Source organism: Coffea arabica, chromosome 5e, assembly GCF_036785885.1.
Source record: "Coffea arabica cultivar ET-39 chromosome 5e, Coffea Arabica ET-39 HiFi, whole genome shotgun sequence".
Classification (NCBI taxonomy): Eukaryota; Viridiplantae; Streptophyta; class Magnoliopsida; order Gentianales; family Rubiaceae; genus Coffea; species Coffea arabica.
The window spans coordinates 41,392,271-41,420,265 of NC_092318.1; the positions used below are offsets into that span (position 1 = coordinate 41,392,271).

The 27,995-nt window shown below is 35.7% G+C and overlaps 3 protein-coding genes across 3 annotated transcripts; 1 reads left to right on the forward strand and 2 right to left on the reverse strand.

Moving 5' to 3' along the window:
• The first annotated feature begins 11,088 nt into the window (after positions 1 to 11,088).
• On the forward strand, positions 11,089 to 11,637 carry LOC113687368 (dirigent protein 11-like). The gene has a single exon (XM_027204989.1). The coding sequence runs from the start codon at positions 11,089 to 11,091 to the stop codon at positions 11,635 to 11,637; it is 549 nt and encodes a 182-aa protein (XP_027060790.1).
• An 11,268-nt stretch (positions 11,638 to 22,905) lies between these two features.
• Positions 22,906 to 26,244, reverse strand: LOC140007026 (uncharacterized). The gene has a single exon (XM_072049711.1). It carries the CDS (start codon positions 26,242 to 26,244, stop codon positions 22,906 to 22,908), a length of 3,339 nt encoding a protein of 1,112 aa, XP_071905812.1.
• A 37-nt stretch (positions 26,245 to 26,281) lies between these two features.
• Positions 26,282 to 27,019, reverse strand: LOC140007027 (uncharacterized). The gene has a single exon (XM_072049712.1). The coding sequence runs from the start codon at positions 27,017 to 27,019 to the stop codon at positions 26,282 to 26,284; it is 738 nt and encodes a 245-aa protein (XP_071905813.1).
• Positions 27,020 to 27,995: the final 976 nt, after the last annotated feature.

The following is a 27,995-nucleotide window of genomic DNA, read 5'->3' on the forward strand; positions in this document are numbered from 1 at the left end:
TATAATAAAATACAAAACATATAATTTAGGAATGTATAAAATAAAAACAAATACATTGTTTTAGGGCATACATTCCAACACTTTGTTGGTCTCATGACACACTATTCAAGTTAACTACAAATCAAGAAAATCTCTCACCGTTTATTAATACAAGGACATTAGTAGGTGAATATGCATTTGTTCGTGAATTTCTCTTTCTCATTGAATGGTACTAAAGCCATTTTTATTCCCAAAAAAAAGCCATAAAAAGTTTATTGATTACAAATGAATTTGTAAAATGTGCTATAAGTCGATAGTGTAAGCTCTTAAATTCTACAATCGATGGTTTGTGGTTCAAACTGCTGCCAGCGTTAGTTTAGGAGTGCAAATTGCAATTAACCAAAAAAAAAATAAATTGTACCACAAGACTCTTTGTACGCCAGTGTTTCTGTATTTTATGTGTGTTTGATGTGTGCATTTATGTGCGAGACTTATCATTGTCAAAACTTAAACTTGGTCTTTATCCCTGTAACTTATGTGCGAGACTTATCATTGTCATGCTTGTCTTTGTTTCGATTGGTTTGACTGGGAAAACTCATGCTCAAAAATTTATTGATGCCATTTATAGATACTTCAGCTGCTAAAATAAGTAACCACGGGTCCACGGCTAATTAGGTAGCAATCATTATCATACTCGTTTCAATAAAAAAAAAAAAGAAAGTCTGGATTTCTTAATTTGTTTTGCGGTGGAGGAATTTGGCATGTAAATAGAGTTTAAGAGAAGTGGGACGTACCATGCAAGAAAAGTCGTAAAATAGATAGATTTTATGTTTTCACTAAGCTGTTAATTAGTGATGTAATCCTTCTGTAATTCATCCAATTGCAGCTACTCTTTAAAGAACTCATACACAATTGAAATTCCATGTGCAACTAGTAAAGAGTACTATAATCCCTTCCAGTCTAGATAAGAATTTTAAAATAAGTACATTGTAAATATTTAATATCACAATTGATGTAACAGAGAAATTAGGTTTATCTGTCAAGTAAAAAGAATTTTCAGTTCTCGGTAAATGGTTTTTCCTATGTAGTGCCCTAAGAGCACAAAATAAGTATACAAAAAAAAAAAAAGTGATTCTGCTATTATAGTGTCAGAATGATCACCCACCCCTTAAATTACAATACTTTCATACAGAAAATATACCCTTTTGCCAAAAAAAAAAAAAAAAAAAATTCAGGTCCATTTTTTTACAATGTGCCGTGAAGGCTCCAATTTTTTAGATGAAAGACATAGTTCCCAACTCAAGAAAACTCAATTCAATGAAAATCATGTTCCCCCTGTTCAAGTTTGAAGATTTTACTTGTGGAGAAAAGCATCAACAATTTTGAAATTCTCTCCGGCATTTAATTTTTGTGTCTAATTTATACAGTTCCATGAGCTTTACGTGCTTTTCTAGCCTAAGAAAATGACTAAATATGTGACAACGGTCTAGCTATGAGCTTATCTTCTGTTAATGACCAAATTACTTAATCTTACCGGTTAAATGCTAAACTGAAATTTGCATTAGAAGTTGAACTACAAAAGTTGGATTAAAGGTTAAATTATTTTTAGGTTCAAGCAAATTACTTTTTAGAAATTTCTTCAAGTAAATATCATCAAGTTTGTTTAGTCAAGAAAAAAAAAGAGGACACTTTAGCTCAAAAAGAAAAAAGAAATGCCAGAAAAAATAACTTAGTGATTTCCAGGCATGTTCATTTACCAAACTCGATAGGATTTTGTCTTCAATCATTGGCTTAACGACCTCAACCCAATCTCATTGGTTCATACAATTTTTTTATTTTAGTCCGAATCCAAAACTTTCGGCACTCGGACATTACGTCTAAGAACTTTCATCATATATTTTTTTTTTTTGGGGAAACTGTCGTCATTTTCAAGCTCAATGATAAGCGGCGCGCTTAAATGCACATATCAAACGCACACCAAATACACAAACACTGGCGTACGTACAAAGAGTCTTGTAGTACAATTTATTTTTTTGGTTAATTGCAATTTACACTCCTAAACTAACGCTAATAGCAGATTGAAGCATAAACTATCAATTGCACTATTTAAGAGATTTCATTATCGACTTATAGTACATTTAACAAATTCATTTATAATATATAAACTTTTTATGGCATTTTTTTTTTTAATAAAAAAGGCTTTAGTACCATTCAATGAGAAAGAGCAAATGCAGATTTAGGCTGATAATGCCCTTTGTATTAATAAATGGTGATAGATTTTATTGATTTGTAGCTAACTGGAATAGTATGTCTTGAGGTCGAGTAGGTTTTAATCTAATGATTGAGGTCGAAACTCAAAAAAATAGAGGTCTTGGTTCAAATCCCACTACAACAAAAATGGCATTTAGCGGCATTTAAAAGTGTCAGTATAGATAATCTAACCTGACATTTTATCTATCCTCACACCTAGGGCGAGTGTTGTCCCTTCCAATGTGGGGATAGCCTCAAATCTTTAGCAACATTCAAAGGTGTCCGGAAAACCATGCTGCTATAGCATTCCCTCTGCCAACAAAAACTTTTTTTTGTGATAATCGAAAGTGTCCGTATAGCATTAGAACATCAGTAGCGGATCAGTAGTATATCCAATTTATGAAGGCATCTTTAGTTGTCTTAATATATGACTTTAAGGACGCGTAGCCATGTGAATTTACACTGCTTTGGACGACATGCCCATTTGTCATTAGTATTTTTCGAAGCTAAGCTATGCTGACACTTTTAATTGCCAGGAGTTTTTTCCCTGTTTTTTTTTTTATATGGAAGCAACCTGCAATTAGTCCTCCCTGCTGTACATTCCATCAACCAAAATCCTAAGGGACTTGTAAAATTATCTCAAAGAGCAGAATGCATATAGCAATTTAAAAGAAGAAGTCGATACTCAAATATAATTCATTGAATTAAAAGTCGATAACAAGTACAAACATAGCAATTACTAAAATCGCAAACAAGTGCTCAAAGCAAGTACTAAAATCCCAATAAAGTACCGAAAGATTCTCATTTACAATAACTTGAAAGACTTTCTTGTGCACAAACAAAAAGACTCTCATCCCTAACAAGTTGAAAGAAATGCTAAAAGTCAGGTAACGTAATTGTACAATATTAGCAACGATCCGCGAGAGGTATAGTATATATATAGTACATTGTTTGGGCTCCTATAAAGCAGGATATTAAAACCGAGCAACCCATACCGTCAGCAAACTAATCAAAGTGAAGTCAGCTCCATGAATTTCTGTCTAATGTGATAATTGTTTGCACCAGTAAAGTACTTTACGGGCATTTTCTTTGAACATAAGAAGTTCCATGTTCCTCAAACCTGTTAATCGAGAGATAAAACAAACTGAAAATAGGGAGAAAAAAAGAAAAAAAGTTGAATATTGAAAGGTAGAGTGGATGTAAAAGCTTACTCAGATTTTGAAAACCACATTTGCTGAAAGGAACCAAGTGCCGCCAATATACTCCCACCTGTCCAAACACTGAATGCGACAGGTTAGTCAACAATGCATGGCACTGGCATGCAAAATTACTTCTTGCTACAAATGAATAAAGCTAGCTCAGATTCTGCCCACAGGCAAGGGTTTAGAAGTGTAACCAGTTAACTTGATTAACACCTTCTTGGTATAATGCCAGAGGTTCAGCATCGTTTGTAACTTCATTAGAAACTATTGTCATATGCATATTTGGCCAAAGTTTTCATAGAAACAGATACTCATTCAAAATAGATAGCAATTTCACATTTAGTGGTTCAAACATTAGTAGAATCATAATAGAAATGTATGGCTTACCTTAGCCAGAAGATGAAGACCATGTTCAATAAGTATGGAAACAGCAATCAAGATGAAACAAACAACTACCACTGCCCATGTTGATGTATGCTCAAGAGTTGTCTCCTCATTTCCACTTCCTTCAGCCATCTCTAGGTGGAGCAGTCCGGCTATGCTTTAGTAGAGGTTAGTGCCAATCCTTCAGAAGAAGAGAAAACAGCCGAGAAATTGAAGGGATGAAGAAAAGTGTATCCAGTGATCTGGGGAAACAGAAATTTTTTTTCCAATTCTTGAGCATTTGAGATTGGAAAATGATAGGAAAAAAATTGCAACAATAATAATATAATAACACCCCAGGAAATAGTTTGCGTTCAAGCAATTCAACCTACTGGAAATCATGTCATGCTAGAAATATAGCCTTTGGTCTATCAAATGCGATGGAAAAAATTATAGATATTGGACATAACTATGTACTGCAATTTCCTACTTGCAGTTCCATCACTATTGAGAGCAGTCCTCCTTCCTTTGCAAGGTCCACATTATATGGGACTTCGTAGTTCTTTGAAGTTGCTAGTTTTAACTGGTGAAGTTTTGCACTAGTGCTGATTGTACATTTTGATGGAACCTTCCCAACCAGCAAGAACATAGTGAAATTTCATACTGAAGGAGCATACAGCCCGTACATTTTGTGAAAGAAAACCACTCTTGTTCCAGAAAGGAACTTGCTCATCCAATCCTACTGCACAGGCAAATATATACTGTCAACTGCTCCCACGCAATTCTACTTGATAAACAGTAACTTTTAAGACAAAAAATAGTTCAAGGACAAATTAGAAAGACTACAAAAAATCAGAGTATTATTTTCAGGTTACCTGAAAATGAGGATAAATTGAGGATCTTCACAAATTCTGGTGGAACATCAGGCCTAGGAGGTGGAAAAACATCCCGTGAAATTGCCATAATTGTTGTTAGAACATTGTTGAAATGGCAGCTAATGGTTTCGCCTGAGTATCCAAATAGCTCTTGAACTGCTCGAGTACATATCCTGTGCCCAACTATAAACATGATCAATCACTGCCTGCTCCTCAATCTTTATTCTAATTGTGTGACATAAGAGGCCTCTGGCTTGTAACATGTCACACAATACATAAAACATGTGCCTATCCATGTGTAAGTTCTACGAGCAAAGGCCATTTGGACCATTAAGAACTTCGTTTATGGATTTTTTGCCATCAGATGTTAGAGAATGCTCCCTGGCATCCAGAGGACCATTCTTTCCATCATCAGAGCTCTCCATTGAAAGCTTTCCTCTGCATTCACACATTATATTAGACAATTTGAGCAAATGCAGGAGACAAGGATCGTTTACTTGAGAATTAAGATATCAATTTGCACTTTGCAAATGGACTAATATTTCATTAGCATTTCTAGCATGATCTATGCACTAGAACAACGATGATTAATGCAACTTAGCTGGAATGTAACATTATCATGGTCACATCCGATGTCAACACAAAAAATGTCTGATTAATTCTGTTGACAAAGTCAACTACCTTAAAATCTATATCCGCAAATCTTAAACGCATTGCATTCATTCGAAACCAATCCCAAACTACGAAAGCATAAGGTTACTAAAAGGCTAGAACTTTTTCTAGTCTAATAAATGATTGATCAAATCATAGTGGTTACTTATAAAGCTCAGCTCAAAATGAAGCTATCTGGAATATCATTTTCTGCTGAGCAAGCACAGTACAATCAAGAATGCAGGAATATCATAATAAATCTAAGAACCAAGCCACTGATGGGCAAAAGACGGAAAAAAGCCTCCGCCGCCAAACATCACAGATATTGATAGAACTAGTGCTGATTGTATCACCAATTCAACATCACAGATGCATCAGAAGCTACAATCCCCATGACTCAAGCCTCTCAAATATCCATGTATGACTCATTATTAATACACCCCTATGCTGCCAAAGCCTACCAGTACTTCTTATAACACTCAACAAACTGAATCAGTTCCCAGTGATTACCAAGCACTAAAGTAAATTATACAAGTCTACATTCGGGTAGCGAATAAAGCAAACTATGATTTATAAAGCCTAATCATTCTACGGCTTAATCCTCTAAAACCACTCTCTAACACTCAGTTTAAAAAACAACAAAATGCTACAGTCCTTTAATCTCATCCATGTAGTACCCTAAAGGGACTGTAAAACTCCCCAAAAAATATCAAATCTAAATGCACCATACATGTTCATTTCTGACTATGTAAACCCAAATCACCAACTAACAAAAAATAATTACCCAAAAAGAACTCAAAATCAGACAAAAGTAAACAAAAGAAAATTAGAGAAAAATTAGAGAAAAATAGAAAAATAATAGAGAATAATACCTTAAGATACTTAAGCTTCAGATTTCCATAGACGACTCCAAACATGAAGGCTGAAGCACGAGCCACCTGCCACCAGTTATACGAAAACGAAAAAAATCCAAATTAGATCAGACATCAATGAAATTGTGAGAAATTAAAGCTGGCGGAGGTAGATGGTTTACCAAGGCGAGAGTGCTGGTGCCGGAGTAGGGTCCAGGAGGAGGCGACATTTGCTGCTAATCGTTGAAATCGAAGAAAGAATAACTGCCCCAAATCTAAGGTCTCTCTCAGACTCAGAGCCCTAATTTTCGTCGGACACCAATTTGGAAATTAGAAATGTTGGGGAGATGGGCGAGGGCTTCCCTTAGCTCCTGCATTATTCAGTAAGGAAAAGGCCCAAAAACGTAACTCTTTTTGCAGGAAACCACCAACCAAAATTTACATATAGAAAAATTACAGAGTATAACCTGTTCATCGACGACATCGATATCTGCGAGCATGCGGCTGGATTTCTTACCGGAATTGCCTAATTCGTTTGCTAAGAAATAATTTCTGGAGAATCCGAACTCGTCCTCTTCAATGTCATGTTGTTCCATTTTCTGGTTTTGACGAACCTAAACCTGATGATGAGAGGGAAAGAGTAGGGGCGACGGGACGGCGGAGGTAGGGAGCAGAGGAGAGGAAAGTGGCCGAGAGAGGCAGAGGGCAAAAATTTAGGCAACCGAGAGAAATCAATTTAGGGCAAAAATTTATCATGCAATTACATACCTTCAATGGGAAAGTAAGGGTAGTTTGATTGCGGAGAGATTCAACAGGAAAAACTCTGCGGGAAAGAAAAATTTTGGCCAAGAGTTTTGAGAGACAGTTTGCCGAGAGAGAGACTTTGTGCGAGAGATAAAGAAGAAGCAAAATTTCACTGGGAGGCAAAATGAAGTTTTGAGATTTCACTAAGTGTTTTGGCAAAGGAATCTTCCGCCAAAATCCAACGACGTCGTTTTGTGTTTTAATTTTTTTTGGTGTATCTCACATTTTCGTAAGTGTCATAATAGGGAGTCTAAAGGTACATTATTATTTTTATATCAAATAAAATAAAAAAAAATTAGAGTATATATTATTGAGTTGATAACTAGTGTCATGATAGAAGTTTTATAATGGCACAAACCAGCAAGTGTCCTTATAGATATGTCAGAAAAGACCATTTTTGTTGTAGTGTCCCTCATTCCCCCTTCCTAACTCTTCAATCTCGTTCCTCTCCTTTTTGAAGAAAAAATGTATGGTATGCCACAAAGTAATAGCGGAAGGTAATAAAGTATCCAATATATTAACTTTACCCTTCTTTGTCAAAAGGATCCAACAGCAATGAAAAGATTAACTTTCAATTTCTCGCATAATTAAAACTTTTCTTCGACTTTCACATCCAAAAATAGACTAAACCATACTCAACCTCCAGAAGCATATCCAATTCGATAGTTTGAGATGCTGAACGCATGGAGGTAATAAAGTACCCCAAGAAACATACAGCTCACAGCATACCTTTTTATGATTAATACGTGGAGAAACTCTGGACGTGATGACCTATAGGGCCTAGGGTCAAGCTTATTTTCATCGGTTAAATTAATGAAAAGCACTACTAGGGTAGGCATCCTTTATGTCATTTGTAATGCGGCGGTGCAACCTTAAACTATTAAAGTAATATAATCTCCTGCTGAGCGGACCCTCTCAAAGGTAACGTGCACTGCTGCATCCCGAAATTGTTTGGTTCCTCCTACAATTGCAACTTCATTGACATCCATCACTGTATGACAATTCCTTTTATTTCCAGAGTGATACCACTGTACTTCCCATTAGTGAACAGAATCATAAACGCAAGCCCCAGGTTGAAGTTATCAAGGGATGCCACTGCAACTAAGCCTTGCAAACGACCAACTAGTGCGTAGAAGTAGCAAAATGGATATATGATTGATAAATGGTTTTAGTTAAATGAATAATGGATCAAATTGATCCAATCCAATTAAAATTATTTAATAAATGGATCTAAATGGATGCCATTTAAATGGATAGTGTAAAAATATGATCCATCCATTTACTCTCCCAAGTCCTAAATTTAAGATCCAAATTTTTTTTCCCAAAAAAATATAGATTCCCAAAGTTCTATCGTTAAATCACCTAAAAATCTTTTGGTAATAACAAATGCTTGTACTACTACTCTATTCAATGCTTCATAAAAGCAACTTCAAATTAGTTTAGTTCCAAGAAAATCTAACAACTATGGTCAATTTAACCTTTCATCATTACTTTAAGTATTATTTTGTAAAGTAATGAACAATTAATAACTTGGCAACATTATTATAACTTTTGGGTGAATTGAATACAGCTTTATAGTGGAAAGAAGTTTACGTTTCCAATTTTTTGCACTCCTGTTCAAGAGAGATGCCTTGAATAAAAGTGAAGTTCTAATAAGAGGTCTTATGTTATTTGACAAGTAAAATATTTTCATTACATGAGTACGTAGTACCTAAAAATGTATGAAACTCTTTATTATATCATTGATATAGAAGCTACCTTATATTTACTTAGTAAGTTAGGTGTCTTTTTTTTTTTTTGGAGCGTTGGGTTGGGTGATAAGGGGAGAGGGATTGTCAGTATGAGTTTTTAGATTCAAAACCTGCTTCCACTTATTAAAAAAAAAAAAAGAAGAAGGTGTTATTTATGTATCTTAACTAGTGAAGCAGGGACACTCGTTAGAAAAATTCTTTTTATAAATAAAAGAATAAAAGAATAAAAAATTACTTTGATACCGTATGATGCATTCTCGCTTTGTCTTTACTTAAGAATGTAAATGTTTATAGTCATTACTACATGAGAGTTTAATTAAAAAAACAAGAGTAGAGACTAAAATATAATTTTGAAAAGGATGAAAGAAGTCTAGGAACTAGAAGCCAATACAATGCAGTTAATGTTATTGGCAACTTGGCATATGAAAAAGTTATAAAGGAGAGAATAGGTGGTTCCATAAAATTAATTTGGTATATGAGGAAGTTATGGAGAAATGAATAGATGGTCCCACAAGATTTTATCCCATTTTTTTTTATAAATATTTGTAATCACTATGTGTGTTTTCTGTTTTTTGAGTTAAGTGGATGTATATAGATAACATAAATAACCTATTTAAATCTACCAATATAATTGAATTTAGAAGATTATTCATTTAAAACCATTGAATTTATATGGATCATCTAAATTTATTTAAGGTTGGTTTATATGAATGGATTGGTGAATATGAATCCATTTTGCCACTTCTAGCCAAAACTAGTCAAAAATGGACGATGCTGAATACTAAAACAGCTATAACGTACAAACTTTCTCAACTATCCCCAAGACGATCAAATCAGACGCAAAGTAATTTTTTTATAAAGAATCTAATGGACCATGTGACCCAACATTCGTACCGTTTATCTTTTTCTTAACATGATTACACATTATCTATAAAGGTACGATCGATGCACTCGGATTAAATCTAGGCAACGTTACAACTAAAATTTCTAGATAAACACTAAGATCTAATCAGATAAACTCGCAATTAAATACAGATGAACACAAGACGTGTAATTTTTGGAGTTCGACCTTGGTTGTTATAAAATTAAACCAAGGCCTCATTGATAAATAACAATATTTAGTTGCATACCAAGTTTTTAATGAAGATATTTGACCCCATAACCCCATCTTCCTTCCTTCGAGGTAAAAAAAAACCCATCTTCCTTACTTCAAGAAAAAAAAAAACAAAAAAGAAAGCCCCATTTTCCTCTATCAATGTCCATATATTAATTTGTTGACTTTACAAACTCGGTACAATTTTAGGGACGTGGACCTCTATCTAACACAATAACATTGAAATTGAAAAGCGGTTACCTAACGCAACAAACTTTTGCCTTATTTTCTGTGTCACTCCTTATTTCACTTTTTATTATATTATTATTTTGATTTCCTAAATATTATATTTTAGTTCTTTTCTGTTTCTTTAAAATCTAATAATTATTAATTGAGTAATATACAAAATTTAAGAAATTCAAAAAAATCAAAATGTATAAAAAATGAGATTTTTACGAATTTTCTACTGATTAATAGTTATTGGATCTTAAAGAAACAAAAAAGAGCTAAAATATGACATTTATGAAGGAGAAATAGTAATACAATAAAAGGTGAGATAGAAAGAAATGAGATAAAAGATCCTTACTTCCTTCCTTCGAGGTAAAAAAAAAAAAACCCATCTTCCTTACTTCAAGAAAAAAAAAACAAAAAAAAACCCCATTTTCCTCTATCAACTTCATATGATGTCCACATATTAAATTTGTTGACTTTACAAACTCCGTACAATTTTAGGGACGTGGAGCTCTATCTAACACAATAACATTGAAATTGAAAAGCTGTTACGTAACGCAACAAATTTTTGTCTTATTTTCTGTGTCACTCCTTATTTTACTTTTTATTATATTATTATTTCGGTTTCATAAATATTATATTTTAGTTTTTTTTCTATTTATTTAAAATTCAATAATTATTAATTGAGTAATATACAAAATTTAAGAAATTCAAAAAAATCAAAATGTATAAAAAATGAGATTTTTATGAATTTTCTACTGATTAATAGTTATTGGATTTTAAAGAAACAAAAAAAAAGTAAAATATGACATTTATGAAGGAGAAATAGTAATACAATAAAAAGTGAGATAAAGAGTACCACAAGAAACGAGATAAAAGATCAGTTACAATTACGTAACATACTTTTTCAATTTTTTTTTTTTTTGGAAAACGAAAATCGTTGTGTCCTATAAATTATCCTCCTCTTCTGCTTCATACTTCACACAACACCAACTTGTTTCCTTCTTTCGTCTCCTCCTTTTTACCTGTAACAAAACAATGGCAAAGGGTTTAGCCATAGCATCCCTCCAAATTCTGAGTCTGCTTTTACTAGCAAGCTTGGGACAATCAAAGACAGTGTTCACAAATTTGACGATTTACGACCATGAATTTCAAAGTGGAGATTGCCAGACTGTTTTCCCAGTTGCAGGTCTCAACGGAACTGGGGAATTGTACCAATTTGGAACTGTTGTTGTCATTGATAATATCTTGACACGAGGATTTTCAATCAAATCCGCACTACTTGGTCGTTCGCAAGGCATTGCTGCAGTAACATCCCCTGATGGCAACAACGCAGAGCTTCTGTTAACTTTTCTGTTCACTAATGGAACGTACAGTGGTAGCACTGTGGAAATAAAAGGAATTTTCATAGGGTCTCTGGATGTCAATGAACTTGCAATTGTAGGAGGAACCAAACAATTCCGGTATGCAACAGGGTATACTACCTTTCAGGTGGTCAGCCAAGTAGGAGATCATCTTATTGTAAAGGTGAATCTCTACATTAGACAGGACATACCGGATGACTACCCTGGTATTGCTAATCATTAATAACTGAGATATATACATATATATATATATATCAGTATCTTATAAATAAACTTGACCCTGGGTTCTCTAGGTCATCAGGTCAAGAGTTTCTCCATGTAATAACTATAAAAATGTATATGCTGGGGGCTGTATGTTTCTCTATCAATAAAACAGTATGGTTCACAATACTTTTGAATAATTTGGTGTAACTATTGCTAGATCTTTTCTCGACTTATGTTCCGCTTCTAAAATAGAAGGCAGAAAACTAAGGCAAGAATGTGCCATAAATTTCTTTCTCTTTACTAATTAAAATCTGAATAATCTAGATACGATTATAGTTGTTCTTATTACCTAGTTATTCAATATAAAGGATTTTTTTTTCTAGGAAAACATAAGATTTTTATTATGCTTACCATAAAAAATTTAGTACTACCAATTTTTTCCACAGAACAGTTAAACAGCACCATTGCAGAAATAGGATTCTTTTCTATTACAGATATGAATGGGATAAAGTTAGCTGAAGGAGGTGATAAAGGAAACTATGAGGTGCTTTACGAATCTATTCAGTGACCCGATACCTATTTCTGAGGAACACTTATCTGCTTTAAGGTCTTTGGAGATGCGGAAGCTATGTCATGAGAAGCAACTACTATTGGAGGCTTCTGTCACTAAAGCTGAGATTAAAGAGGTGTTCTTTAAGATGAAGAGAGGTATGCCCCTGGCCTAATGGTTTTTCTGCTGATTTCTGTATTCTAAATTGGGAGAGAGTTGGAGTGGAGATTGTGAAGGCTGGGCAATCTTATTTTCCCCTGAATCCTTTATATGGTCCACTGAACTCTACTATCTAACTTTTGCTCCAAAGATCGCTAACCTGTGACTATTTTTTTTTTTTTTTTTTTTTAAATAAAAGGGGAGAACCCCCCAAATTTTATTCAACAGCAACAAAATCATTCGACGAAGGAAGCAAACCCTCCCTTCAACACATGCCAGAAAAATAAGAAAATACCTAACAACTAACGTTTCGAATATATGGATAGCCCATTGCATCCAAGTTAATCAACGACCGAGCCCTACTTGGAAGCAGATGATGAGATTGGAAAGTAACAAATGGACTCTCCAAAGATAAAGCCGCTAGGCTGTCTGCCACAGCATTCGCCTCACGATAGATATGCGTAATGGTCCCCTGCACCTTACCTAACAACAACCGAATCTGGCTTAAAATGCTACACAACGGCCACTTACCAATCGATTGACTAGTAACCAGCCGGGCCAACACTAGAGAATCTACTTCTACTAAAATATCTGACAACCCTGTCCCAACACACCACTGTAGACCAGTTAACAACGCTAACCCTTCCGCATGTACCACCTCACATTCCCCAAACTCCTTATAAAAAGCACCAAGCATCTTCCCTTCAAAATCCCGTACCACTCCTCCGCCTTTCGCCAACCCATTTGACACACTTGCGTCGGTGTTCAGCTTGACTGCCCCTCGAGGAGGCTTCCTCCAAGATATAGCTTGCGGACAGAAAGATTTATGTGGTTTGAGCTGAAAATACCGTGCAAAGTAGGTATCCGTATCCCCCTCCAACTGAGACCTTTTCAACATACGCGCAGCCCCCAGAGCAACCAACCACCCATTGATGTCTGAAATAACTTTAAAGCAAGCCGAGGGAACATTACCAAACCGAGCGTCATTTCTACTACGCCACAGAAACCATAACACTACAACAGGTATAACACACCGAACATGATCCAAACGCCCACTCCCAGAAGATTGAAACCACACCACTAGCAACGAAGAAACGCATGAGAATGAAGTCCACGGGATACCGCAAGCGCGGAAGAAATGCTTCCAGACAGCACTTGCCAAGTTGCCCTGCACAAAAATATGATGCAAAGACTCCTGTGAATCACCACAACAATCACACTTGGAAGCCAATGAAAACCCTCTAGAACGGAGCTTGTCATCCAACGGCAGAAAACCAGCCAAAATCCTCCAAACAAGGTAAGACATCTTTAACGGCAGCAATGGGCACCAAATTCCGCGCCACACCAAAGACAGGTTACGCCGCTGTCTAATTAAATCCCATGTAGACGACACAGTGAACCTACCATCCGTTGAAGGAGCCCAAACCAATTCATCCTTAAGAGCTGGATCAACACTTGTCTGCAAAATACTATTAACGACCGATCGAGGAAGAACCTGGAGCAAACGTTCAATATTCCACCCTGTAGAGCTATAGAACTCAGCTACCAAACAATGAGGAGGCTCCCCATCACACTGGCTACTAAGCGGTTCGTCAAAAAGCCAACGATCGTACCAGAAATCGACAAACCCCTCACCAACACGCCAACGAAAATTGGCTTCAGCAACAGTCCGAACTGAGCAGACCCGCTTCCATATTGCCGACCCAACACCAACCTCTGCCGAGGACGGATGTTGGTCACCAATGTACTTTCGATGCATGAACCTTGCCCACGTAGAATTCTTTTGACGTATTCTCCACCATAATTTCATTGCAAACGCCTTCTCTACATCCAGCAGTGATCTGAAACCCAAACCCCCTTCTGCGACTGGAAAACATAATTTCTCCCAGGAAGACCAATGAATCCGTCTCCCATCCTTGCCATCCCACAAAAATGCATTAAACAGCCTACCTAGCCTTAGAAAAATCCCCTTCGGTGGTTTAGAAACCTGCAATAAATAAATAGGCATTGAGTTCAACACATGCCGAAGCAATATGATCTTCCCCCCAGCAGACAAGAAGCGGGAACTCCAATGAAGAAGCTTTGCTCTAACAGAAGCAAAAACTCCATCAAATAAAATACTCCTACTACGGCCACGAAACAGTGGCACTCCCAAATATCTCACAGGCCAAGATTGCCCTTGAAACCCCGTAGCTTGTTGAATTAAAGTGATGGTATCCGAAGGAATCTTCGACGAACACAGAAACCTACTCTTGGCAAGATTTATTTTTTGGCCAGAAAGAATTTCATACTCTGACCTGTGACTATGAAAGACTTTCGTCCAATTGCTTACTCATCTCTTTGCATTTATCATCTTTAGCCATCAAATTTAGTCCCTTATCGCCTTACACTATTACTGTTTATTTTCTCTTCTTTAATGAGGGAGGTAAGGGAGGGATGGCATTTCCGAAGTGGGGAGGGGACGGGAGGGGAAGGGGAATTTCAATTCAAGACCTTTGTTCTCAAACTTTCAATCTTGGCCATAAGATTAAGGTCTTCTCGGTCTCATGACGCATTATATTATTTTAAGGGTGAATTCTACATTAGACAGGATTTACCGGATGGCTACACACACATGTATGTATACATACATACATACATATATCTGTGTGTGTATATACATATATATACATGTATATATGTATGTGTATATATATATGTATATATATACAAATATATATATGCGTGTATATAGATATGTATGTATACAATATATATACACACACATATATATATATATCTACATATATATATATGTGTGTATGTATGTATGTATAAAATATACTTATAAATAAGATACATATATATATATATATATATATATATATATATATATATATATATATATATATATATATAAGTATCTTATAAATAAACTTGACCCTAGCTTTGCTTCTGTTAATTCAGAAGTAAATAATATGAGTAATTCCAGAATGCATGGTATGAGTTGAATTGTTTTCCCCTTGAGCAACATAGATCTTTTTGCCAAAAATTTGAATAACATTTTTTACCTCGGGTATGAATAAATGAAATAACTTTTTTTTTTTTACCTTACAAAATTCCAAGTGTTAAGTAGCATAATTATTGCTTAAGTATTTTCCTATCAGACTACTCCCAAAAACATTAATGCCTTAACTGTTGTACATAGGCTTAACTCCAAAAAAATTTCTTTAAGAGTGTAAATTCTTTTTCACAAGCTAACCTCTTTGTTAGACAAACTCCTCATACGATGAATACTATTTATGTGCTTGGATAGGAGATTATTGAAATAATAATTATAGTACCTTTTTTTATGTGATATATGTAAAATAAAAAATTGATTAAAAAGATAAAAATATATGTTAAAAAATATATTTGTCATATAAATAAATAGTAATTTTTTTATTTTTTTATATAAATAAATATATATGTATATATATACAAATATATATATGCGTGTATATAGATATGTATGTATACAATATATATACACACACATATATATATCTACATATATATATATATGTGTGTATGTATGTATGTATAAAATATACTTATAAATAAGATACATATATATATATATAAGTATCTTATAAATAAACTTGACCCTAGCTTTGCTTCTGTTAATTCAGAAGTAAATAATATGAGTAATTCCAGAATGCATGGTATGAGTTGAATTGTTTTCCCCTTGAGCAACATAGATCTTTTTGCCAAAAATTTGAATAACATTTTTTACCTCGGGTATGAATAAATGAAATAACTTTTTTTTTTTTTACCTTACAAAATTCCAAGTGTTAAGTAGCATAATTATTGCTTAAGTATTTTCCTATCAGACTACTCCCAAAAACATTAATGCCTTAACTGTTGTACATAGGCTTAACTCCAAAAAAATTTCTTTAAGAGTGTAAATTCTTTTTCACAAGCTAACCTCTTTGTTAGACAAACTCCTCATACGATGAATACTATTTATGTGCTTGGATAGGAGATTATTGAAATAATAATTATAGTACCTTTTTTTATGTGATATATGTAAAATAAAAAATTGATTAAAAAGATAAAAATATATGTTAAAAAATATATTTGTCATATAAATAAATAGTAATTTTTTTGGGTCAAATAATCCTATCCAAACACACATCGATCAAGCTGAGGTTGATACTGCCACCTTATGACGACTTTCATGGCGTACGGAAATTTGGTTCCTTGCAATTACTTTAGTACTGCCCCGACAGCCTTTCAAATGCAGAGCTGTGTGAAAATTGAAAACCTGCAATTATTGTAGTACTGCCATGCAACCTAGTACCAGCAATTATTGTAGTACTGCCAGCAACCTTAGTACCATTACTCGTTTTCCAATGCAGTGAGCTGTGTGAAAATTTAAAACAGTCCCAAATGACAAAGACAAATCATTGAGCTAACATAAAAGTGTTTTGCGAATGACTTAAATTATGAAAGCCAACAGCCTCTTGGACCTGTTGATAACTCCAAGACTTATAAGTTTTGGAAAGGTAGAAAATCAAGAGTTTAACTCTTGCTTCCCGTCAAACTTATCACTTAATTATGGCTATTGCATTCGAATGACTTCTTTTAATGAGGTTCTCCGTCGACTTTTTTTTCTTTAGATTAGATTAGAATAGATTATATAATTGTTATCGTTGCGATAAAAAAAAAAGGAATGACTAAATTATGAACAGCCCCAAATGTTTCAAAATTAAAACATTATAATGCGAATGAAAGTAAAGAGTCAAGTTTTGGTACACAACCGAAATTGCAGCCATGCTAAGAAGATTGTTTTCAATTTTTTTAGTGGTAATTTTATGTTTAACGAAGACAAATAGGAACGAGGACATTAAAACTAAACTGCCATAAAAAGACACATTAACTTAGAAATATGCAGCAGGATTGCAAAATAGTTGGCCTAATTGTATTAGCTAGGATATAAGTAATTTGACATAAACCCAACAAACCCAACGTTGATACCTTTCTCTCAAACATGTGTAGTTTCTTTCTTTCTTTCTTTTTTTTTAAAAAAAAAAACTATATGATTACAAGTTACCCAGGTAATAACATCAATACATATGGACTACCATTCAACAGCATTACAATTAATAACCACCAAGATTATCAGAGCGAATACTAATAATCAATACAAGGTAATCTGATGCAATCTTAAATAGGAGTACCCTACTTACTGCTAGTTTAGGTAGCAATTGAATCATGTCTGTACGTATCTGATAATGCTATATCTCCTATTGATAGTCGTGATAGCAAGCCTAACTAATTAGTTTTTATCTAATAGCATTCATGTACTTGATTATCATTGTGTGTGTCTCTATATATCTTTATAATATTTAAGAAGACGTTTGTAGTTTACTGTTTATTGCATTTCATCTGCTCTCCTCTGTGGCATTTTTGTCATTTCAACCATCCATCGAGCAGCCTGTCATGTTGGCTGTTCTACAACCTTTTGCTTGTCCATTGATCCAGATTAGGGTTTGACCTACACTTTTTTTCATCTGCCTTGAAAAGGATGTTTTGGTAATTACGTGACCATCACAAAAACTGTGTTGACAATAATAACCCAAAAGATGCCTTTTGTGTGGTGTGTAGACAACCATCTCCAGGTTAGGATCGTTTTTTTTGCTTGTCCATTGATCTAGATTAGGGTTTGACCTACACTTTTTTTCATCTGCCTTGAAAAGGATGTTTTGGTAATTAGGTGACCATCACAAAAACTGTGTTGACAATAATAACCCAAAAGATGCCTTTTGTGTGGTGTGTAGACAACCATCTCCAGGTTAGGATCCTCATTTTAGCCCAAAAGGAAGTTGCCAGCCATCTCTATCTTCTTCTTTTTATTTTCTCTTTCTTTCACACTGTTCCATTTTTCTCCCTTGCCTCTTTGTTCATCAAGCCCTGCTCTCTCTCTCTTTCTCTAGTCTCTCTTCTTCGATAGTAGAGATCGATAAAATATTTTGATACACAATGGATATACCGTTGATTAATCTTTCTTGAAAAAGGTCCGGTTGAAAAAGAAGTCTGAGGGGTTTTTGTGGGTTGGTTTTGATAGTTGAACCCATTTGATTTAGGGTTAATCGCACTTTATCCCCTTTAAGTATAGGTCGTTTCTCACTTTACCCCCCAACGTTTGTTTTTCCTCAGTTTACCCCCTCCGTCAGCAATTGTATCTTTAAAAATTTCAAGATTTCGAAATTGCCATACGAAAAGGGCCGTTGGTTTTAGCTAACCAAAATGCCCCTCAATGGTGTCTGATGCTTTTAGCCTACTTTTTCCCTCAAAGAGCCGTTGGTTGGGTTCTATAAAAGGTGGTATTTTGCAGCCAATTTTTCTCATACATTTTAGCAGATTCCAAAGTTCCTAAATTTTCTCTTTGTCAACCAAAAGCATCATAAAATGTCACAAAGTGCTTCAAATAATGTTGAAAGATCACCCCAAAAAATGTGTGGATGTGGTAAAGAAGCACCATTGTGCACGTCTTGGACACTTGAAAATTTGGGAAGAAGATTTTACGGCTGCTCAAATTACAATGTAAGAATTTTTCATTAATAATTTGTTAATATTGTCTTTAATTTGGCTCTATACCTGAATAAGTTAGAAAGAGTTTAAACAACTATTTTTTTTATTTAGAACCGACATGCATGTGGGCACTTTTCATAGGTAGATCCTGAAGTTTGTAGCAAAACAAAAGAAGTAAGTGTAATGCTGCAATCTAGACTGGTGGAGCAAAAGGAGAAACTAATGTACTTGCAAAGGGAGCATGAAAAATTGGCAAATGAGCATGAAAATTTGAAAAGTAGATATGAAGCCTTAGAAACAGGGATGTTGCTGCGATATGTTTATTAGTCAAAGAAGAGGTGTGGAAAGGTGGGGGAACAGGAGGTGTAAGTGATTGTGGCCACAAACGGTAGGGAAAATGTGTTGGATGGGCACGTGTAAAGGTCTTTTGTGACCTGGAACCTGAAGACCTGTTGGGTGTTGCAGTTAAGCAGAAAAGGGATAGGAAAAGTTGAGGAGATTCCAACCGTAAATGTGAAATGTGGGGCTCTTTTATTCAAGAACGGGTTTATTTTTATGTTATCCGATAAATAAATTAGAATTTAAGGAAAATGGGCACTGTGTGAGTATAATGAACGAAAGTCATAAAAAACTGGTATTTTATTCAACAACGGGTTTAAATTTATTTTTAACCGACAAGTAAATTTCTATTTAAGGCACCTTGGGTACTGTGTGAGTATAATGGACGAAAGGCATAAAGAGCTGGTCTTTTATTCAACAACGGGTTTATTTTTATTTTATTTGATAAATAAATTTCTATTTAAGGCACCTTGGGTACTATGTTATTGTAATGGAGGAAAGCCATAAAGAACTTATTTTTTATTCAACAACGAGTTAATTTTTATTATATCCGATAACTAAATTTTTGTTTAAGAAAAATGGGTACTCTATTCTTATAATGGACGAAAGTTTTGAAAAGTGAGGCTCTTTTATTCAACAACGGGTTTATTTTTATGTTATCCGACAAATAAATTAGTATTTAAGGAAAATGGGTACTCTGTGAGTATAATGGACGAAAGTCATAAAGAGCTGGTTTTTTATTCAACAATGGGTTTAAATTTATTTTATCCGATAAATAAATTTCTATTTAAGGCACCTTGGGTATTCTGTGAGTATAATGGACGAAAGGCATAAAGAGCTGGTCTTTTATTCAACAACGAATTTATTTTTATTTTATCCGATAAATAAATTTCTATTTAAGGCACCTTGGGTACTATGTTGTAGTAATGGAGGAAAGCCATAAAAAGTTGGTTTTTTATTCAACAACGAGTTAATTTTAATTATATCTGATAACTAAATTTTTGTTTAAGAAAAATCGGTACTTTGTTCTTATAATGAACGAAAGCTTTGAAAAGTGGGGCTCTTTTATTCAACAACGGGTTTATTTTTATGTTATCCGACAAATAAATTAGTATTTAAGGAAAATGGGTACTCTGTAAGTATAATGGACGAAAGCCATAAAGAGCTGGTCTTTTATTCAACAATGGATATATAAAGAGCTGGTCTTTTTTTTTTTTTTCTGTCCCGTGCCAGATGGAGGGAAATTTCCCTCCATTATTCCAGGGTAATTTTGGAAACTTGCATTTCATAAACCAGCATATATGGATATTTTGGGTTGTTCAATATTTTCATAAGGATATTATTGTCTTTTCAATATTCCGTTTATGTCCATTAGAGTTGACTGTTAGTTTTTGGGGTAGACTGAGGAAAAATAAACGTTGGGGGGTAAAGTGAGAAACGGCCTATACTTAAAGGGGATAAAGTGCGATTAACCCATCACAGCTGATTTATTGGGAGACGAAGACCCATCACAGCTGATTGCTGCTCAGAAGGTTCCTGTGGCCGCAGCTAAGAAAACCCCAGCTCCTACAGCTCAGCAGCAGTAATCCAAGCCGGCGGCTAAGCTTCCTTCGAAGCCGCTCCCACCAGCTCAAGCTGGTTAGCTTTCCTTTTTGCTTTCTCCATCCTTTTTTTTTTATTTCTTCCCGTTTGAGTATCTTATTTGTTTTGCACACTTTTGTATTGAAGCTTTAATGGGCGTTAGGGGTTTTTGTACTGCAATGGTATTTAGCGAGAAAGCAACAAGTAAAAATGGTAACAGTTCTCTTTAGAATTTGAAATGGATGAGATTTTTTTTTAGAAGATAATTATTGGCTGTCGAAATGCAAAGGAACAGATAAAAATTTGAACCAGTCAATTTCCAAATAACATAAAATTATTTTTTTCATTTTTCTCCAGAGTCCGTCACAAAAAAAGAAACAAGAAAACAAATGAAGCAACATTTAATGCTAAGTGTGAAGTGGCAAACGGACAATACATGTGATCTACATCAGAATTATGTACTAGAGTTTCGAAGAACTTCAGCTTCATCTACGGAAAATCTAGGAGTTAATTATGCCAGCAGATAACTTATACTAATAGCCTTCAGAAAGAAAAGGGTTTTGCTTCAGATCTATAATATTCAAGCAACACTAAAAATTTTTCATCAATTGTAAGAATAATTATACTTGTCAGTGTTTTATGTTTGGAAAAATCGTCCAAAACGTCCCTCACATTTTGTAAAATGACTTTTTTCGTCTCTCACTTTTAAAAGTATAATTTTATGTCCCTTACATATTCACATCGGTCAAATTTAGTCCCTAACTAGGTTTCCGATAATTTTTTGGCCGGAATCCATCACATGCAAGGCACGTGATCATTTTTGAAGGGTAAATTTGTCAAATCATATTTTACATAATCTAATCTATAGTCCTCCACATTTTATAAAACAAATTTTTCGTCCTTCACATTTTATAAAATGATTTTTTCATCCCTCACATTTCACAAAATGAATTTCTCCATCCCTCACATTTCAAAAAATGAATATTTCCATCCCTCAATAATTATGTGTGTGAGGGAAACCCAAAAAAAAAATGTGTGTGAATACATTTAGTTTAAACACATGTATATGTCTATTTGATTTTGCTTAATAATATGAATAGCATAAATATATATATATATATATGTGTGTGTCAATTTGATTTCACTTAACAATACGAATACCATATATTATACGTGATCATTTGATTTCATCTGGTATTAGCTAGTAAAAAATCTTGCATTCATTGTCAAGTTGGCCAACAAAATTATTTTCGGTCAAAATACAATAAGAATATGCAAATTAAGGTTCTATTGGTAAATATGAGTCATAATCATACAAAAAGAGAAGATAGTCCACAAGTTGGGCCCAATTACATACATGTGTTTATGCTATTATTATTAAGCAAAATCAAATAGACATATACATGTGTTTAAAAAAAATGTATTTACACACGTAATTAGTGAGAAATGAAAAATTCATTTTTTGAAATGTGAGGGATGGAGAAATTCATTTTGTGAAATGTGAGTGATGAAAAAAATCATTTTATAAGATGTGAGGGACAAAAAAATTTATTTTATAAAATGTGGAGAACTATAGATCAGATTATGTAAAATATAATTTGACAAATTTACCCTTAAAAAATGATCATGTGCCTTGCACATGATGGATTCCGGCCAAAAAATGATTGAAAATCTAGTTAGGGACTAAATTTGATCGATGTGAATATGTAAGGGACATAAAATTACACTTTTAAAAGTGAGGGACGAAAAAAGTTATTTTACAAAATATGAGGGACGTTTTGGACGATTTTCCCTTTATTTTTCCTGCAAAACCATAATGAAGACCATGATGATGGTAGCTCCCGTTAACAGAGACACAGCAATTCCTGATGCCAAAACATGCCTAACACCGACAATTTTGGCACACCTTAGCAGATAATCAATCAATCAACCATTAGTCAAAACCCTGCCATGTGAAGAGAAAGAAAAAGGGGTACTTATTGCTAAAGCATTAAAAGGGTTATATATTTTTTTTTGTCGAAACGATAAGATGATCTCATTGCTTTGATGGTAAAAAATTACAAGTGCGAGCAACGGCTCGAACGAAACTCTACAAACTAGTGTTCAAAGACACTGAGGAAGCTGTCGCTCCTCATCCACAATAATGCTTAAAGCATCAACACTCAGTTTTTTACTGACTATCATATTTTCTTCCCTATACAAAACAAAAGAGCACATGCAAAACAATCTCTGTAACTGAGAGATGTCTTCAAGTATTGTTGCCATTTTGCTGTCCGTTGGGCTCTGATGTTTTAATTGTCTCCACAGTTCCTTGTTACAAAACCCCAGCTTAAGATTGTTCCACTTGTGTTGTACAGCTTTACACAACACCAGCTTTAGTGCCAGAGCTTCATCTAGGATTTTGTTTCCAGAACTAATGTCTTTCAGTGCCCACCCTATCATCGTGTTACTTTCAAAAAGCTTAACTGTGACTCCAATTCCCGCAAATAGCTGCCCTTGCTTCGTGGTTGTAGTCACCTCCATTAGCACTTCTCCTTCATTTACATAATTCTGATCCTGAGCATCTTGCCTAGGGACTGTTTCTTCTGTGCTTTCTCCTTTCTCTTTGTGCTCTATCCGCTGCTGCTCTAACCATTCCAAATGTGCTTTCCTTATAGATTTGAAGGGAGGATCAAAGGTAGTGTTCTCGAATTCTCTTTTGTTTCTTTCTTTCCACACCTGCCACAGGATGTTTGCAGTTAAACCAATGTGTTCCATCCCTTCTGACCTGTGCCTTGCTTCTGAGATTCTTAGCCACCACATTTTGAAGTCTCCCTGCTGCTCCTTTGCTCCATCCCACTGAATGGGAGATGCCTTCCATATGTTTTCCGTGTGGGGGCAAGTCAGCAGAAGATGTTCGACTGTTTCCTGTGCTGTTCCACACATCGTACATATCGGATCACCCACCCCCGTTCGTCTATTTACTGCTGCTTTCACAGGCAGAGCACCTTGAATGCATTTCCAGATAAAAAACTTGATTTTATGTTTGATGTTCAAACTCCACAGTGTATTCCGCATCTGAGCTAATTGCGAATCACTTGCTGTATAGCTAGAGCTAGCTCCTTCCTGACTGCACCTGCCTCTCTTTCTGTGTTGTTTCAACAGAAATTTATACCCAGAATTGACAGTGTATAGCCCTCCCTCCTTTGGTTGCCAATAAAAGCTATCCTCCCTATCAGCTAGGCTCAGAGGAATAGCTAAAATTTTTTGTGCATCATTTCTATTGAAGTATCTGAATATGATGTTTCTGTTCCACCTATGCTGACTAATAAGCTCCTCCACCTTTTCCAACTCACAATGATTCCCTCGCCTAGTAGTTGGCTTCCCTGTATCAGTGTCTGGGATCCACTTGTGGCTCCAAATATTTGTACTCCGTCCATTTCCTATCCTTCTAATCATACCAGCATTGATTAAACTTCTTGCCCCCATGAGTCCTTGCCAAATCCAGGATACATTTTTGGGGAGGCTACACTGTAGTATGGATTCCTGTGGAGAATATCTGGATTTCAACACCTTACTAACCAACAGATTTGGTTTAGTAAGTATCCTCCAAACTTGCTTTCCTAACAGCACTTGATTGAAAGCTTCAATATCCTTAAAGCCTAGACCTCCTGCACTTTTTGCCATTGCCATTCTTTCCCAAGACAGCCAGTGCATTTTGTTCTTACCATTAGCTTCACCCCACCAAAAGTTGGCCATCAATGCACATATATCTTTACACAATCTTCTGGACAGCTTGAAACAAGACATCACGTATGTGGGCATTGCCATTACAACTGCTTTCAGCAACACTTCCTTACCTGCTGGACTCAATAGTTTGTTTTTCCAATTCTGGCATCTTTTCCTTATATTATCTCTCACAAAACCAAAGATCTGCTCTTTAGACCTTGATACTACCATTGGAAGTCCCAGGTATTTGCCTTGCTTAGCCTCTGCCATTCCTCCTAAGGCCAGGCATACATCCTTTTTCTGCTCATTGTCCACATTTTTGCTAAAAAACACTGCTGATTTGTCCAGATTGACTAATTGTCCCGAGGCATTTTCATATGTTTTCAGCACCTTCATAATTTCCACAGCCTCATTCTTATTAGCCTTACAAAATATGATAGAATCATCCGCAAAAAACAGATGTGTTAGCACTGGACCGAGTCTGCTGATTTTGAGTCCCTGGATCCTTTTTCTTTCCTCAGCCCTTCTTAACAAATTGGAGAAGCCCTCTGAACAGATTAGAAACAGATATGGAGACAAAGGGTCTCCCTGTCTTATCCCTCTTTCTGGTGTCACAAAACCTTTAACCTCACCATTACAGTTGAAAGAGTAACTCACTGTCTTCAAACAGCTATGAATCCAGTTAATCCATTTAGAGCAGAAACCCATCTTTTCCATCATTTCCAACAAGCAATGCCACTCCACCCTATCATAAGCCTTTGCCATGTCCAATTTGATAGCCATGTATCCCTCTTTCCCTTGTCTTTTATTTTTAAGAAAATGCATGTACTCATGAGCAATGATCACATTATCTAAAATATGTCTTCCTGGGATGAAAACAGATTGAGTTTTGCTAATGCACAGGTCCAGGACAGATTTCAGTCTATTAGCCAAAATTTTTGATATGATTTTATAGAACACACTGTATAGACTGATAGGCCTGAAATTTTTCAGAGTGGTTGGGTGCAGAATTTTGGGAATAAGGGATATAACAGTGTGGTTAACTGATCTGAGCATATGACCTGAGTGAAAAAAAGCTTTAATAGCTAGAATGATGTCACTTTTAATAGTATTCCAGAATTTTTGGAAAAACAATGGAGTCATTCCATCCTGTCCAGGAGCTTTTTCTGGATTCATAGAAAACAAAGCATCGTGGATTTCATCCTCCATTACTTCCTTGGTTAACTTATCATTCATCTCCTGTGTAATATAGTGTGGAATTCCCTCTAAAATTTCTGTCATTTCGCCCTTCCCACCACTCGTAAAAAGGTCCTTAAAGTACTCAGAAAGTTCAGTCACTACCTCTTCTTCATTAGCTGTCCAAGATCCATCCTCTCTTTGTAACTTGTTTAATCTATTACTCACACACCTCCCCTTAACAAAAGAGTGAAAATATCTAGTATTTTTATCCCCTTCTCTCAGCCAGCTGATTCTTGACTTCTGGCTCCAGAAAGCTTCTTCCTCCTTGTAAGCATTAGCCAACTGTCTTTTGAGATCCTGACATTCCTCTTTTTTGTTAGCTAAACCAGCATTCCTAGTCTTCTCAAGATCCTGCTTAAGGCCTTCAATCTTACTCCTAGAGTTAGCCTGGACATTATTTCTCCACTTCAAGAGTTCAATTCTGCAATTCCTAATCTTTCTAGTCACTTTGAACAATTTTGATCCCTGTTCCTCCCAATTCCAGGCTTGCTCCATTACTTGCTGAATCCCCTCTTTTTGGAGCCATCTCTTGTCAAAATAAAACCTCTTTTTTTTTCCTTTCTATCCCTGGATTGGTGTCTAATAAAAGCATCGAGTGGTCAGAAGCTAGAGTCTCAACGTGGTGACACTTAGCACTCTCAAAATCTTGAAACCAATCCATACTAGCCAAAACTCTATCTAGTCTTTGGCGAATTTCCCCTTCATTGTCCCAGTGATTGCTCCATGTCCAAGGGTGGCCTTCAAAACCAATATCAACTAGTCTGTTCAGCTCAATGAAATGTCTAAAGTCCCTAAAACTTCTCTCCTCCCTAAACACACCTCCCCACTTTTCTTCATTGGACAAAATGTCATTAAAATCCCCAGAGATCAGGTATTTAGGTCCCCACAACCTACTTCTATCAGTTAGCACCCTCCATTGTTCCTTCCTGATCCTTTGATCACAACTAGCATACACTCCAATGAACCACCATGCCGCCTGAGCTTCATTACCTTCAATCTTAGCTTCTATAGTAAAAGCAGTAGTGGCCACCTCTACAATTTGTGTATCCTTAGTCCAAAGAAAGGCCATCCCCCCTGCTCTATTCATAGCTTCCACAGTCACATTGTTGTCTAGCCTTAACCTTCTAGTTATTCTATCTATGGCAGTCTTCCTGTTCTTAGTCTCACTTAGGAAGAAGATATTTGGAGAGGAGAGGTTATTAACCTCCCTCAGCTGGGGAACTGTCAAGGAACTCCCCACCCTTTGGCAGTTCCACACCACTACTCTCATTTACACCTGGAGGTCCCATTAAGGAAGGACCTCTCCTCCTTTTCCTTAGCCCCCATAAAATACAGCTCCTCCAATTGTTTGGTTTTTTTCCACTGACACATATCCTGATATGCTTCCTCCATCACTTCATCTCTAGGCAGGATCTTCCTCTTCCCCAAGTTCACCTGAGAATTTTCATTGCCTTGTATCATCTGCAAAGGTCTTTTGGTTCTAACTGGAGTCTTTAATTTTCTAAAGGTTCTCCTGGTTTGTCTGTCCAATAACCCCACCATCTTATTTTTGCCTTGGGTTTCCTGGTGAAACACTACGAGCTCTGATTTATTCTCTAAGACCCTTGACTCCTGGATTTGGTTGTTCACTACTTCAACTACATCCTCCTCCATCTCTTCCTCTACATGAGAAAGCTGGAGGTCATCCCCTTCTTGATTAGTCTGAGGTTGCTCTAAGTCCTCCTTGTCACCTATCACCTGACCCTCTATCCTATTATGGGAGACTACCTTAAGAGACTCCTGATGAGTAGAAGGTCCCACAACCCCCTCTATTCTATTTTCCTCCCCTGCTCTTACACCTTCCTGGTTACTACACCCACCACTGCCAGTGGCCTTGAGGACCTCCAGCAGACTCTGACTGCTATGCCTTTTAATTTTCTCCTATTTGACCAACTCCCCATTCCTAAAGGACTAGTAACGTCTATCACTATGCTCAGAGACTCTAGCATTTTTTTCTGAGGGGAGACCCTAATATTTCCAGCTCTCATCCAGGGACCGTACTGATTCTCATCAGTACTCCCTCCTAGCAATCTCCTTTCTTTGCAAGACCTTTCACTATGTCCCACAATTCCGCAATTATAACAGAAATCAGGACACCTTTCATATTTGAAAGCTATCCATTTGTCAGTTCCTGCTATTCTGACCACAGTACCTCTAAGAAGAGGTTTAGAAAGATCAACCATGACTAAGACCTTCAGATGCCTACC

Bases quoted from the DNA above. Each gene is read 5' to 3' on its own strand.
- LOC113687368 (XM_027204989.1), top strand. From the start codon at position 11,089: ATGGCAAAGGGTTTAGCCATAGCATCCCTCCAAATTCTGAGTCTGCTT.
- LOC140007026 (XM_072049711.1), bottom strand. From the start codon at position 26,244: ATGGAGCAAGCCTGGAATTGGGAGGAACAGGGATCAAAATTGTTCAAA.
- LOC140007027 (XM_072049712.1), bottom strand. From the start codon at position 27,019: ATGAGAGTAGTGGTGTGGAACTGCCAAAGGGTGGGGAGTTCCTTGACA.